At 36.6% G+C, this 12,838-nt stretch overlaps 2 protein-coding genes and 2 pseudogenes across 2 annotated transcripts; 1 reads left to right on the top strand and 3 right to left on the bottom strand.

The window, feature by feature from the left end:
- The first annotated feature begins 955 nt into the window (after positions 1-955).
- On the top strand, positions 956-2,632 carry LOC113754791 (GDSL esterase/lipase At2g30310-like). Its single transcript, XM_027299049.1, has 4 exons — positions 956-1,396; positions 1,750-1,803; positions 2,252-2,305; positions 2,522-2,632. Exons 1-4 carry the CDS (start codon positions 956-958, stop codon positions 2,630-2,632), a joined length of 660 nt encoding a protein of 219 aa, XP_027154850.1.
- An 830-nt stretch (positions 2,633-3,462) lies between these two features.
- Positions 3,463-4,328, bottom strand: LOC113754792 (annotated as a pseudogene).
- Positions 4,329-5,230: 902 nt separating this feature from the next.
- On the bottom strand, positions 5,231-6,320 carry LOC113754793 (annotated as a pseudogene).
- Positions 6,321-7,552: 1,232 nt separating this feature from the next.
- LOC113754790 (putative methyltransferase DDB_G0268948) lies at positions 7,553-8,477 on the bottom strand. The gene is made up of 2 exons (XM_027299048.1): positions 8,313-8,477; positions 7,553-8,191 (listed from the first exon to the last, which is right to left on the bottom strand). Exons 1-2 carry the CDS (start codon positions 8,460-8,462, stop codon positions 7,553-7,555), a joined length of 789 nt encoding a protein of 262 aa, XP_027154849.1. The 5' UTR covers positions 8,463-8,477.
- Positions 8,478-12,838: the final 4,361 nt, after the last annotated feature.

Raw genomic sequence — 12,838 nt, 5'->3', positions numbered from 1 at the left:
ACTCTTATTTTGTTTAAGAGATAAATGATCATTTATGATGAATATTCTATTGTTATATTGTAAATATGATCATTTTACTTGATTAGTCGCTATTGTGTCTTGAACCGTTGAGCAACGAGGGCTATGTTGAATGTCATTGCACACACTAATTTGCAACCCACTATTTAGACGAGATTGTCCACGTATTGAGTTGGAAGTGAAAGACACTTCTTATACTGACCTATTGATTGAGAATAGAAGGATGAACTCATGATGGTGGTATAAGGTAGAACATGATCTTCATCGGCAATTAGTGCTATATACTTATTAAGTTGTGATTTATCCGTTTTCTTACTTGTTAAATATTGTTTATGCTAGAAGTGGTGGTCTATTTCTTGGCACCATTACCTTGTGTTACCTTACCCCAAATATTAACAAAGTTTTGCAAATACTGCCTTAAAACTTGAGATGTCATATGAGTGATCTAGCAATTGTCAGAGTGGAATTTTGATGGAGCTTACATGTATTTTTTAGGAATGGAGTGATTTTTGTATGTTCTGCTGTGTATTGCACTCTTTTAAATCCATCATAAAATTGAACAAAAAGAGTTGTGTTTCAATAAATAAACTCTTGTAGCATTTGAATGAATCCTGGCTAAAGCTGGACAGTTTACTATCAATGAATCCTTACCACGGATGGAGCTGCGGTGTGACAACTGACAGGAGGAGGGCATAGAAAGGAGTACAACTGGAAGATTGCTGGAACCAAAAATATGATATGAAGGTGAAATAGCAATATAATAAAAGGTAGGATAGAGAATGGTACAGAAAATGAGACAGAAAATCCATTGCGAAATATTGGGTATCCGGAAAAATAGTGAAAAAACATGCAATACACTGGATTTTCAAGCGATGGCTAGATAGTTTAGTTAAATATCCATCCATTGTTCATCTTTCAGAATTGATCATTGTCAAGCATGGCACTTAAGTTCCGCCTTTCGTGGCTTATTCTTCTGCAGGTTTTCAGCAGATTAACTCACGAGTGCAGTGGCCTAAAACTGTCAAAGAGTACAGCCCTTTTGGTTTTTGGTAATTCAGCTGTTGATACAGGCAGCAACAACTATATACCTACTATACCCAGAAGCAACTATGCTCCTTATGGCATTAATTTCACACGTCACATTCCTACCGGAAGGTATTCAGACGAAAAACTCCTTCCTGACATTTCTTGGCCACACAAGGCCTCAAAGATGTTATTCCTCCTTCTCTGCGGAGAAACTTATCCGATGATGAACTGCTTTCGGGTGTCATCCGCTGCAGCAGGATTTGATGATCAAACTAAGAGTGTTACCAATGCAATTCCAACGTCGAAGCAACCCCGATTTTTAAGGGATTACTTACCTAAGCTCGAGAGGATTGTAGGCAAAAAAGTGCTCAAAGAATTGTTCGGGAAGCTGTAGTGATCATCCATGGTGGAACTGTTGATTTCCTTTTCAACTTCTACCTTGGCCATGCTAACAGACAACTTGAGTTCACCTTAAGTGAGTACCAAAACTTTTTGTTAACCAGTCAGCAACAATTTCTTCAGGTTAGTCATGCTTCCAATCTTTTCTACGATTTGTGCACGCCCAAAAGAAATGGTTAAATTACACCAGTATTCACCAAACTATTTAAAGCCATGAAACACTTTTTTTTTTGTGGAAATCACCCATTGAACTCTTAGATGATGCACTGGTTAATCATTTTACTAATTTTTTCTCCATTGTCTCAGACCGACATACACTATGCTGTTCTTTGTCTACCTCAGTTCTTTCTTGTAAAGGAGGCAAAATAATGGATTGACCAAAATCAAACACTTTCAGAAGTTTAATGGTTGAATTGATACACATGATACTTCCATGAATATGTGTGTCTATATATATACTTGAATCATTTGATGACTTTTGGTGCACTTTCCTTAAAGGAAATACATTTTGCGTCTGAAAAATTTTTGGTGATGCAAACTACTTTTATCAGTATCAAACAGTCTACCATCTGTAGAATGTTTGCTCCATATCCTTTGTCTTATACTTTTGGTATATAAATTTATTCCACACAAGCATAAATATATTGTAAAATTTGATGATACTGATCATTTTGTCCATCAGTAAATATTCCACTATAGTTTAACCTCTGTGGTGATACAGGATTTATACGACCTCAGATGCGAAAAAATGGTGGTAGCTGGTTCAATTGGCTGTTTGCCATTAACAATGACTCTTCGTTTTTTTTAGAGGACATGTATAGAACATGTCAACTCAGATGCTTCACTTTACAATGAGGAACTGGTAAAGTTGCTGCAACAAGCACAAGCAAAACTTCAACAGAGCGAAATTCTCTACTTAGATACCTACAATCAATTGATGGACATGATTTTAAAAAATACCTGAAAGATATGGCAATGGCATGAACTTAAACTTGCTTATGTATGTGTCATCAATAACGGGTAACGGATGCCAAAATCACATGATTTAATGCACGATAGGATTCTCTGAAACTAATAGGTTCAATTCGTGGAAGTCACTCAGTTGTGTAATCCCATCACCCCAGTATGTAGGAACCAATCCCAGTACTTATTCAGGGATAGCATGCATCCAACTGATGCAGCTTACTGATACGTAATTGATGATCTACTGAAGAAACTGACCCCGATGAATTGATTTCCACTGGAAAGTTCATCTCCAGCATGGAAAAGAAGAATCTGTACATTCCAAAATAAGAATCTACTGAAGAGTGAAGAGAAAAGTTTTTATCAGTGCACGTCATTTGAATTTAGCTTGTCTTTGGGGTTGACAATTTATTGTATAGCCTGTATAATGCTACCTTATTTTACAGCTCATAAGGTGCTTTGTTACCTTTAATCCCTCATTAGGAGCCTAAAAGTTTGTTACTATTCATTACTTTCATTTGGAACGATTATGCAAGTGGCAGGGTTTGTATACAAACTTATTGTTAGACCTATGCAAATGCAAACGTGTTGCATGCATTGTCCTATGGATCATTGGCAACAATAAGATATTACTGTTCTTTTCTTAATCTGATAAGGTACTCATGATAAATCTTGTAGAACACTCATGAAGAATCTTACTCCGTAGTCTGTACTAAGCATTAAACAAACAGGTCAGCATCATTCCACCAAAGCCAGAAGTTATGGAAAAAATGCAGGTATCAGTAAACGAAGAAAAGTGAAACAACAGAACCTGCAATGATCTTCAGAAGGTGACTTTTCATTGTCAACAGAAATGATATTGCAATTCAACATGATTTGATTTATTTAACCCCCATTCACATGGCGAAGGTCTATGGTGAGAACAATCAATTGCAACCTCTCATGTTTGATGGTTATGGTGCCGGGTAACAGGGAGTAGCAACGCAGTGTAGACTGGAGAGTCCACCATATATACTTCTGATTGAGCTTAATAGTCATCTCCCCACTTTACCAATCCTAAAGATGAATAGGGAACTTAGTAACCTTCTGATTGTTTCCCATCTTCAAAGCCAAGCAGACGTAAATTCCTTAATCACATTCTCGTTGAGGAGATCTGTACCTTTCTCCAATTCCGTTTGATAAATATGCTGAACCCGATTTTGCATAAGCAAGAAAATCATCCAAACTCATCAATTTGTCAATCATGAATCGAAATGGCCCTGTGTGCTTAGCTCCATCAACTGGGAAAAATGGAAATTCAATGCTCTCATACATGTCTTATAGACTATGTTTCTGCTAGGGTGCCAGTAAGGCCAAGAATCAACAAAGTAAAACTTATTGAAAACTGCATCAACTCTAGCATTCACCTGTAGGGTAGTGTAGCACCATGCTGCTATAACTCCCCGTGGCTTTCAGATCCGATTGCACTTGCTGGTAAAAGTTGGGCCGATCAGACCAATGGATGGCTTGGCCAATAGTCACAAGGTCGACGGTGGCTCGTTTGGGGATATCCTTTTCCAGCTTTTCAGCAGACGTTGTTGGAGATGTACACTTGTATTGCACATTTGGGAGCCTAGGAACAAATTCAAGCTGCTTTTGGCTGGTATCAGTGACGATCACATTCTTGTATATCTTTGCTAACTGAAACTCATCAAATTATGTTATAATCTACTGATTAACCAGGCTTTCTACTTTCTTGAAAGAAAGCAAAAGCCATTGGTGTGAAAACAATTAATTATGGAAGAAAAGGCTACTCACAAATGATGCGGCCTGTCCATTACCAATGCCGGCGTGTCTTGGATGCAATAAAGTGAAACAATTCTTCTGGATAATTTGGGCGGGATAAAGTAATGCTTTCCCTGTTTAAGGCACAAATGCGCCATTTTCTTTTTTCTCCTTTCTCTTTTTCAATTTTCGGTAGTCTCAGACAAACAGATCTAGAGGCATACATCTCTTTTAATGGGGACTTTCAAAATCGATTCACGCATGCACGGATGAGATTGATTTGGACTGGTTTAATTCGAGTATATTCTGTACATATATCAGCTGGAAGTTGCAATTAAATGCTTAATTTCTGTACATTTTAGAAAACACCATGTACATATGTTTTACTAATAAGAGGGACGCAGCATCAAAAATATTAACAGCATGGTGATTATAATCGAGTGTTGACTTGATGGGGGACAATATTAACATATTATTGCTTAGTTGGTTAAAGCATTAGCCAAAATGACATGTTTCTTGAATAACCACGTTGACCCTGTCCTCCACATTTCATGATTTTCCTCATTTGATTTGCTGTCCTATACATTTTTATAATCATGTTGACCCTGTCTCAATTTGCTGTTGTTTTCACCCATTGAATAATGATGTTGGTCAACTCCTTCAGTTCATCAATGACAACATCCAACAGAGAAAACCAAGTTAATTGCAAGAACCAAGTAATTTCATAATTTGATTAAGTATTTATGAGTGTAACTTCGTTTTGTGAAAGTTTTAAGTTTCCCTTGGCTTAATCCCATTCCTATATTTCTTTCTTTAAGTACACATTTTCATCGTTAGAGGTTATTCACTGACGACCATCAGGTCCGTTGGATTTCATTGTTTGAAAGAATTCATGAAAAATATTACTGCAACAGTTATACAAAAGCGTGGATACCAGACAAAAAGTGGTTGTGAACTTGTTTTGAGTCTCTTTCAAATACTATTTGTAAAAGTGGAAATCCAGATGCAGGAAATTGAAGAGCAGCAGAGAAAGGTTAAATATCTATTGTGCAATTAGCGATAAAACCTAACCCATTCCACTGAAGAAAATGTCTGGTGACAGAGGACAAAAGCTAAATTTACTGAGGCCTTAACCTTAATTTCCGCCAGCAAATGATATGGGATTAATTATCTATTATGAAGTATGAACCCAGGAGAAGCCAAATAATTTACTTTCCCACTTTGCCAATCCTGAGATAAACAGGGAATTTAACGCTCTTTTGATTGCTGCCATCTTCATTCCAAGCAGACGTAAATTCCTCAATCACATCCTCGCTCAAGAGATCGATACCCTTCTCCAGTGCTGTTTGATATGCTGAACCTGATTTTGCATACCGAAGATAATCATCCAATCCATCAATTTTTGAGTTATGAATTCAAATGGCCCAGTTTGCTCAGCTCCATCTACTGGCAAAAATGGAAATTCCATGCTTTCATACTTGTCAAACACCAGATTTCTTCCAGGGTGCCAATAAGGCCTGGAATCAACAAAGTAAAACTGTCTAAACACAGCATCAACCCTATCATTCACCTGTGGGGTAGTGTAGCACCAAGCTGCTATTACTCCTTGAGGTTTCTTCAGTACCAATTTCACTTGCTGGAAGAAAGTAGGAAGATCAAACCAATGGATGGCTTGGCCAATGGTCACCAGGTCCACAGTATCTGGTTTAGCAACATCCCTTTCGAGCTCTTCAGCCGACATGGCTGGAGATGTAGAACGATATCGAACATTTGGGAGCTTGGGAGCATATTGAAGTTGCTTTTGGCTAGTATCAGTGGCAATTACATTCTTGAATATCTTTGCTAGCTGAAATCATTTAACATAAATTATACAATGCATTCGGGCTTTTAATTGGCCTTTCAAATTGCAAGAAAAAGAGTTGCCTCATGTGGCGAAGACGAGAGAAATTGTGCTTACAGATAATGCCGCCTGGCCACTGCCAGTGCCCACATCCCAGGCAAGGTCATGGTGGGGTGTCTTGGATGCAATAAAATGGAACAATTCTTGTGGATAATTCGGCCTAGATACAGAGTATTGCTCTGCCTGATTGAGGAACAAATCTGCCATCTTTTTCCTTTTTCTTTTTTCCTGAATGTCTGGGGTGAACAAATTTGAACAGGTATTTATCTCCTTATATAGTCCTGGAGTGACATGCCTGCCTAACTAATAAATACTAGTCTACAACGTCAAAGAACAAGTAATCATGTGATTGAAAGGATAGAAGAGGAAGAGAGATATAAAAAGAACAAATTTGCTCGTCAACATGTAAACCTGAAAGCACAAAGCAAAGTTCGTTCTTGACACCTGAAATTGAAAGGGACATCAAACTTTGTTGTTATATGTTAAGCAAGAGATACTAGAAAATTTTATTGATCGTTATTTTTGTTTGGGTATTTACTCTTTGGTATCTCAGCACATGAATGCAGAGAGTGGACGAAATCTGCTTCATACTTGTCAAGAATCTTGCGTAATCCATTACGTGCAATTCCTATTTTTTCTTTTTTTGGTCAAAAATTTGTAATTCGTTGTTTCCGACTGCTGAGTCTGCTATTATTGTTGTACACTTAATACTTCATAGATGAGGATCCTCTACAAATACTAGCCTCAACTGTATCGTGCAGTGTAGATACTAGTACAACAAAAATAAACACTAAAACAATAAAAGTAAACACTAACATAACGATTTGTAAAAACATAATAAATTTTAAGGCACAAATTTCAATGAAAGAGAAAATTTATAATTATGCTTTTGCTTGTGTTAATGTCTACATTTATTGTTTTAATATCCTTATTTACTCTACTAGTGACTACACTTATAAAGCCAAAAGTTTACCATCCTCTTCGTGCCACTTCATTTGAGTTTATTTATTGTTTGGGGTTGATTGTTTTATAGTATAGCCTATATGGTACTTTATTTTATTCCCAGAATTTGAACGGCCCAACAGGTGCTTTGTTACCAATTTATTTATTACTTCTATTCATTAAGTTCATTTGGAAATGATTATATTGGTGATAGGATCTGTATACAAACTCATTTTTGAAAACCTATGCAAACATTTACATTGTCCTAAGATACTATTCTTTATTTAAATTTGATGAAGTACATACTGATGCAAGTCATCCTCCTAGAACACTCAAATAAGGAATTTTATTCCACAAAAGCAAGAAGTTCTGGAAAAGAAAAAATGCAACCTATATTGCAATTCAAAAAGATATCATTTATTCAACCGATATCATGAATTCCCCCCGGGAGGGGGGGTTGATGGCTATGGTCGATGCTAGATGGGGCATAACAATGCGATGGAGAGTCCACTCACTATACTTCTGATCGAGACTAGTACTTCATTTTCCGACTTTACCAATCCTGAGATAAACAGGGAACTTAGAAACCTTCTGATTGTTGCCATCTTCGGCCCAAGCAGACCGAAATTCCTCAATCATGTTCTCACTCATGAGATCCACACCTTTTTCCAGTGCTGTTTCATATGCCGAACCTGATTTTGCATAAGCAAGTAACTCATCCAAACTCATCAATTTTTCAGTCATGAATTCAAATGGCCCTGTGTTCTCAGCTCCATCCACCGGCAAAAATGGAAATTCAATGCTCTTATACTTGTCGTAAATTAAGTTTCTGCCAGGGTGCCAGTAAGGCCTAGAATCAACAAAGTAAAATTTATTAAAAACAGCATCAACTCTTGCATTCACTTGTGGGGTAGTATAGCACCATGCTGCTATTATTCCCTGTGGCTTCTTTAGAACCAACTGCACTTGCTGGTAGAACTTGGGACGATCAAACCAATGGATGGCTTGGCCAACAGTCACAAGATCCACGGTGGCTTGTTTTGCGACATCCCTTTCCAGCTCTTCAGCAGACATTGTTGGAGAAGTACACTTGTATTGCACATTTGGAAGCCTAGAAGCTAATTCGAGCTGTTTCTGGCTGGTATCCGTGGCAATCACATTCTTGTATATCTTTGCTAGCTGAAATTCATCAACTTACATTATAGTCTGCTAGCCAGGCTCGTCACTTTCTTGAAAGAAAACAGAAACCAGTCAAATGAAAAACAATTACTTATGGAATAGAAAGAGGACTCAGACTCACAGATGATGCTGCCTGTCCATTGCCAGTGCCGGCATCCCAGACAAGGTCATGGTGCGGTGTCTTGGATGCAATGAAGTGGAACAATTCTTCTGGATAATTTGGCCGGGATTGCGAGTAATTCTTCCCCTGTTTAAGGTACAAGTATGCCATTTTCTTTTTTCCCCTTACTTCGGTAGTTTAAGATGAACAGATCTACAGGCATAGATCTCTTTATATGGGGACTTTCTGAACCGTTCAAGTGTTCTGAGTTGAGATTGACTTGAATCTTTGTTTACACTTTACAGATCTACAGCCATCTTTTTTCCCTTTTTCTTTTCTATTAAGGTCTGTGATGAACAGAATTGAGCACGTATGCCCATGTAATTTAATGGTCTACAGCGTTAAAGAACCAGTTGATCATGTGCCTGAGAAAGAGAGAATTGAAGAAGAAGGGTATAAAAGGACAAATTTGCTTGTCAGATGCAAACCTAAAAGCACAGAGCAAAAATCCACTTTTGAAACCAGAAATTGAAAGGGGCATCAGCTTAATTGCCGTGTGCTAAAATGCATCGGACGTCAATAATGGCGGCTGTTTCGTATGCCTCAAGATTCTTCTGCTGCTTCCGTAATGCATTACGTGTAATTCCTAGCAGGGTAAAATATAGAAAAGCTCCTTGATATTAAACAAGCATACAAAAAAGTCTGCTATAGTTTCAAAACTTACATTTCGATACCTCATGCTTTGAGCTAATTTTAAAAAACTATAGAAATCGTCTGAATTAACGAGTTTAAAATACACGCGCTTCTTTTGAGAGTATTTGTACTAAAAATATATAAATTTTTGTTGATATACATATTATACCCTTAAAGTTATAATACAGAAAAGCTCCCTGTGGTTAAACAAACAAACAGAAAAGTCCCTTATGATTTCAAATCATACAATCCAGTACCTCGTGGTTTGAACTAATGTGAAAAATTGATAAAAAAATCATTTAAATTAACGAGTTTGAGGTTGCTTGACATGAAAAATAATTTTTTAAATCAAATTTTTAGCTGATATACCTATTAAACCCCTTAGTACTCATAAAATTTCCAAAAACAACCCAAAACTCCCAAATACAACTCACTTTATTTCTATACATAAAATAAATAAATAAAAATTTTCAAATAACCTTATTTTTATACACAAAATAAATAAATAAATAATTCCAAATACAACTTGCCTTATTCCTATGCACAAAATAAATAAATAAAAGTAACATGTAACCATAAGGGGCTTTTCGTAGGTTGGCTTAACCACAGGGGGTTTTTCTGTAAATTTGCTTAATATGATCGTTGTTAGAAGGTCTTTTATTGTTTATATATATTAGGATAATTATGTCATTTCATTCGCCTCCGTTAGTTTTGACAATTTTTGTTCCTATTTCAAATTAGTTCAAACCATGAGGGGTCAAAATGTATGATTTGAAACCATAAGGGGTTTTCCATAGGTTAATTTAATCACAAGGGGCTTTTTTGTATTTTACCCTTCCTAGTACTACTATTCTTGTGCCCTTAATAGGATTCATAGCGACCTTTGTGCCATTGGTCCGTTGGCCACCACCAAAGATTTTAAATCTTGGTTGGGTGGGAGGTCAAGGGTTGCCTCCCATTAATGTGCTACTATATGTGGTTTCTTCTAAATCCATACAGGTGCGTAGTGCACTCATTTGATTCGATAGTGGTTTAGTCCCCATCGGTTTCTCTGGACCCCGTTGGGCCTCCCCCTAGTGTAGGTATAGTAAGAGTAGGAGTAGGTTAGACTAACTGTTGCCGTCTAATTAATAAAAAAAAAAGGATTAATAGCAAAGTTGTGTCATCTATGCATGGTAGGAAGAAGCAATAGAAATGGTGTCGCGCCCTACTTTTTTGAGATGGTGAAAGTGGTGTGTGGGATATGTATATAAACGTGTGTGAAAATGAAAATAAAAGGCCGTGGGATTGTGAAATGCGACGGTTTGGCCAAACAAAGTTTAAAAAGGGTTTTTTGAATGAAAAATGGAGTCGCCACTTGGTATAGAGTTAGGGTGTACCAAGTCACCCAAAAAGTGATTTTTTGGAAAAAAAAAAGTAAACAAACCCTTTTTAAAGAATTTTTAGGTCTACGTAACCAAAGAGAGGGATCGGGGGTCACATTTGATAAGGGAGAAGGCAAAGGCAAAGCCTAAGGCACTCCCTTACCCTAGCCAAAGCTAGTTGCGTGACTTAGCCCCTCTTTTCCTAATTTCTTCTACCCAAGGTATGTGTTGCATGTTGGATATGACTAATGGATGAAAAAAAGAAAAAAATGCAATCCTAAATCTAAAATGTCTCTTATGAGGCTTTTTGGTCCCAACCACATGAGTTGTGATGGCCAGTAAGGAAATCCCTCATAGAGGTCACGAGTAATGCAAATGAAAACCCAAATATGAGTGCAAGTGTGAAAATGTAAGAGGGATGCAAAATAAAAGAAAATAAAAAATACAGATGTAAGTGCAAGTGTGCAAATGTAAGAAAAGTGCATGTGTGCAAATGTAAGAAAAGTGCATGTGTGCAAATGTAAGAAAAGTGCATGTGTGCCAATTGAGAAAATGAAGGTTTATGTGTGCAAGTGGATAAAATATGGTATAATGGTAGTAAATGCATCTAAGTACAATTGGGTGCAATTTGTGAGGTAGAAAATAAATAAGTGATAGGGAAAGAAGAGAAATGTGTGAACATGGCATGTGGAGTGAGAAAAATATAAGTAGTGAGAAAATGTAGATGAAAAAATGATATGGTAAAATGGAGGTGCATGAACCTAGAGGAGTGCATCAAGTCGGGTACGGGAATGACTTCTAACTTCGTGATTTTAATTTTCCCTTTAATTAGAAGGAAGAACTAGCGTGCTAAGGCTATTTTGTAGCCACACTCGCTCGTTTCCCTTACCGAAAGGGAACTCTCAAACAAATGTACCCTATAACTAGCATGAGGATGCAAAAACCTAAAATGAAGGGGAAAGGATTGGAGGATCATGCCAAATGCTAGAAAACTAAGAAAAAATGTATGAAATGTAGTGAAACATGCAAGTACGTACTAACGAGAGGGGACGGCCTATTGGGTCTAGCATTGGACTAGCCCATTTCTAAAATTCTCTCACAAGCATTGGACTTGCGAGAGCTCGAGGGGAAGGCCTTGACTAGCATTGGACTAGCCATGGTGACGTGCATTCATCCACGTAATCAGATACAATACTAAAGCAAATAGACATGCAAAACACATAGTTTCACATAGCACGTAACACATAAGCATGCTTGTCTAGATGCAAAAGCCCTATGAAAGCGGTAACAGATAGCACATAAGCATGCAAAACACATAAGGCAATTAAGGCTCTAACTATTACATTTTTAGGGGGAAACCTACTACAATCTAAAAGGGGGAAATAAAATAAATAGTTGCAAGAAATACCTAACTATTACAAATTGGCATTCAAGTGCCTCTTAAATGATCAAAAAGGAACTTAAATAAATATACGAAATTAAGCAAATAAAGCGGAAAATAAATAAATAAATAAATAAAACATTCACAAGGCATGCAATTAAACACATATAGTCACATAAGCTCACATAGGGTCAAATAAGGTCAAAATAAGGGATAGAGTGTACCTTCCTTGAATCGATGCCCTAACGAAGTGAAATTACTAATTTACCCTCCAAAAAAAACAAAGAAAGGGTCAAGGCATCACTTTAATTAACAGATAATCACAAAAGATAAAAATGAACATGAAATTGAATCAATTAAATCATATAAACAACCCACATTTAAAAAGGGTAAAAGAAGAAAGGACTTGATTGCAAAAATTAACAAAGCTTTAGGGTCAAAATTAAAGAAAAATAAAGTTTAGGGACCTATTTGCAATTAAAGTAGGGACTAGTTGCAAGAAATACCTAACTATTACAAATTGGCATTCAAGTGCCTCTTAAATAATCAAAAAGGAACTTAAATAAATATACGAAATTAAGCAAATAAAGCGGAAAATAAATAAATAAAACATTCACAAGGCATGCAATTAAACACATATAGTCACATAAGCTCACATAGGGTCAAATAAGGTCAAAATAAGGGATAGAGTGTACCTCCCTTGAATCGATGCCCTAACGAAGTGAAATTACTAATTTACCCTCCAAAAAAAACAAAGAAAGGGTCAAGGCATCATTTTAATTAACAGATAATCACAAAAGATAAAAATGAACATGAAATTGAATCAATTAAATCATATAAACAACCCACATTTAAAAAGGGTAAAAGAAGAAAGGACTTGATTGCAAAAATTAACAAAGCTTTAGGGTCAAAATTAAAGAAAAATAAAGTTTAATTAGGGACCTATTTGCAATTAAAGTAGGGACCCTATTGAAAGCATTTATAAAAACCTTGGGGTCAAATTACAAAGAAATGGAAAATGGAGGGGCTGTAAATCAGAAAATAATCATCTTCTCCAAACGGCTCAATCATCAGACTACATTTCGTTCTTCCTTGCAGACGGCAAACAC

Source organism: Coffea eugenioides, unplaced genomic scaffold (assembly GCF_003713205.1).
Source record: "Coffea eugenioides isolate CCC68of unplaced genomic scaffold, Ceug_1.0 ScVebR1_1051;HRSCAF=1839, whole genome shotgun sequence".
Classification (NCBI taxonomy): domain Eukaryota; kingdom Viridiplantae; phylum Streptophyta; class Magnoliopsida; order Gentianales; family Rubiaceae; genus Coffea; species Coffea eugenioides.
Note: the sequence above shows the minus strand (reverse complement) of the source record. Positions and strands in the feature narration are given on the sequence as shown.

What these genes read in the sequence shown, in the direction of transcription:
- LOC113754790 (XM_027299048.1), bottom strand. Translation starts at nt 8,462, where the DNA reads ATGGCATACTTGTACCTTAAACAGGGGAAGAATTACTCGCAATCCCGG. An exon ending in ATGGACAGGCAGCATCATCT is followed by an intron (nt 8,192 to 8,312) that starts GTGAGTCTGAGT and finishes GATGAATTTCAG; the next exon opens with CTAGCAAAGATATACAAGAA.
- LOC113754791 (XM_027299049.1), top strand. Translation starts at nt 956, where the DNA reads ATGGCACTTAAGTTCCGCCTTTCGTGGCTTATTCTTCTGCAGGTTTTC. An exon ending in TACCTAAGCTCGAGAGGATT is followed by an intron (nt 1,397 to 1,749) that starts GTAGGCAAAAAA and finishes CCATTGTCTCAG; the next exon opens with ACCGACATACACTATGCTGT. An exon ending in AGTTCTTTCTTGTAAAGGAG is followed by an intron (nt 1,804 to 2,251) that starts GCAAAATAATGG and finishes CGTTTTTTTTAG; the next exon opens with AGGACATGTATAGAACATGT.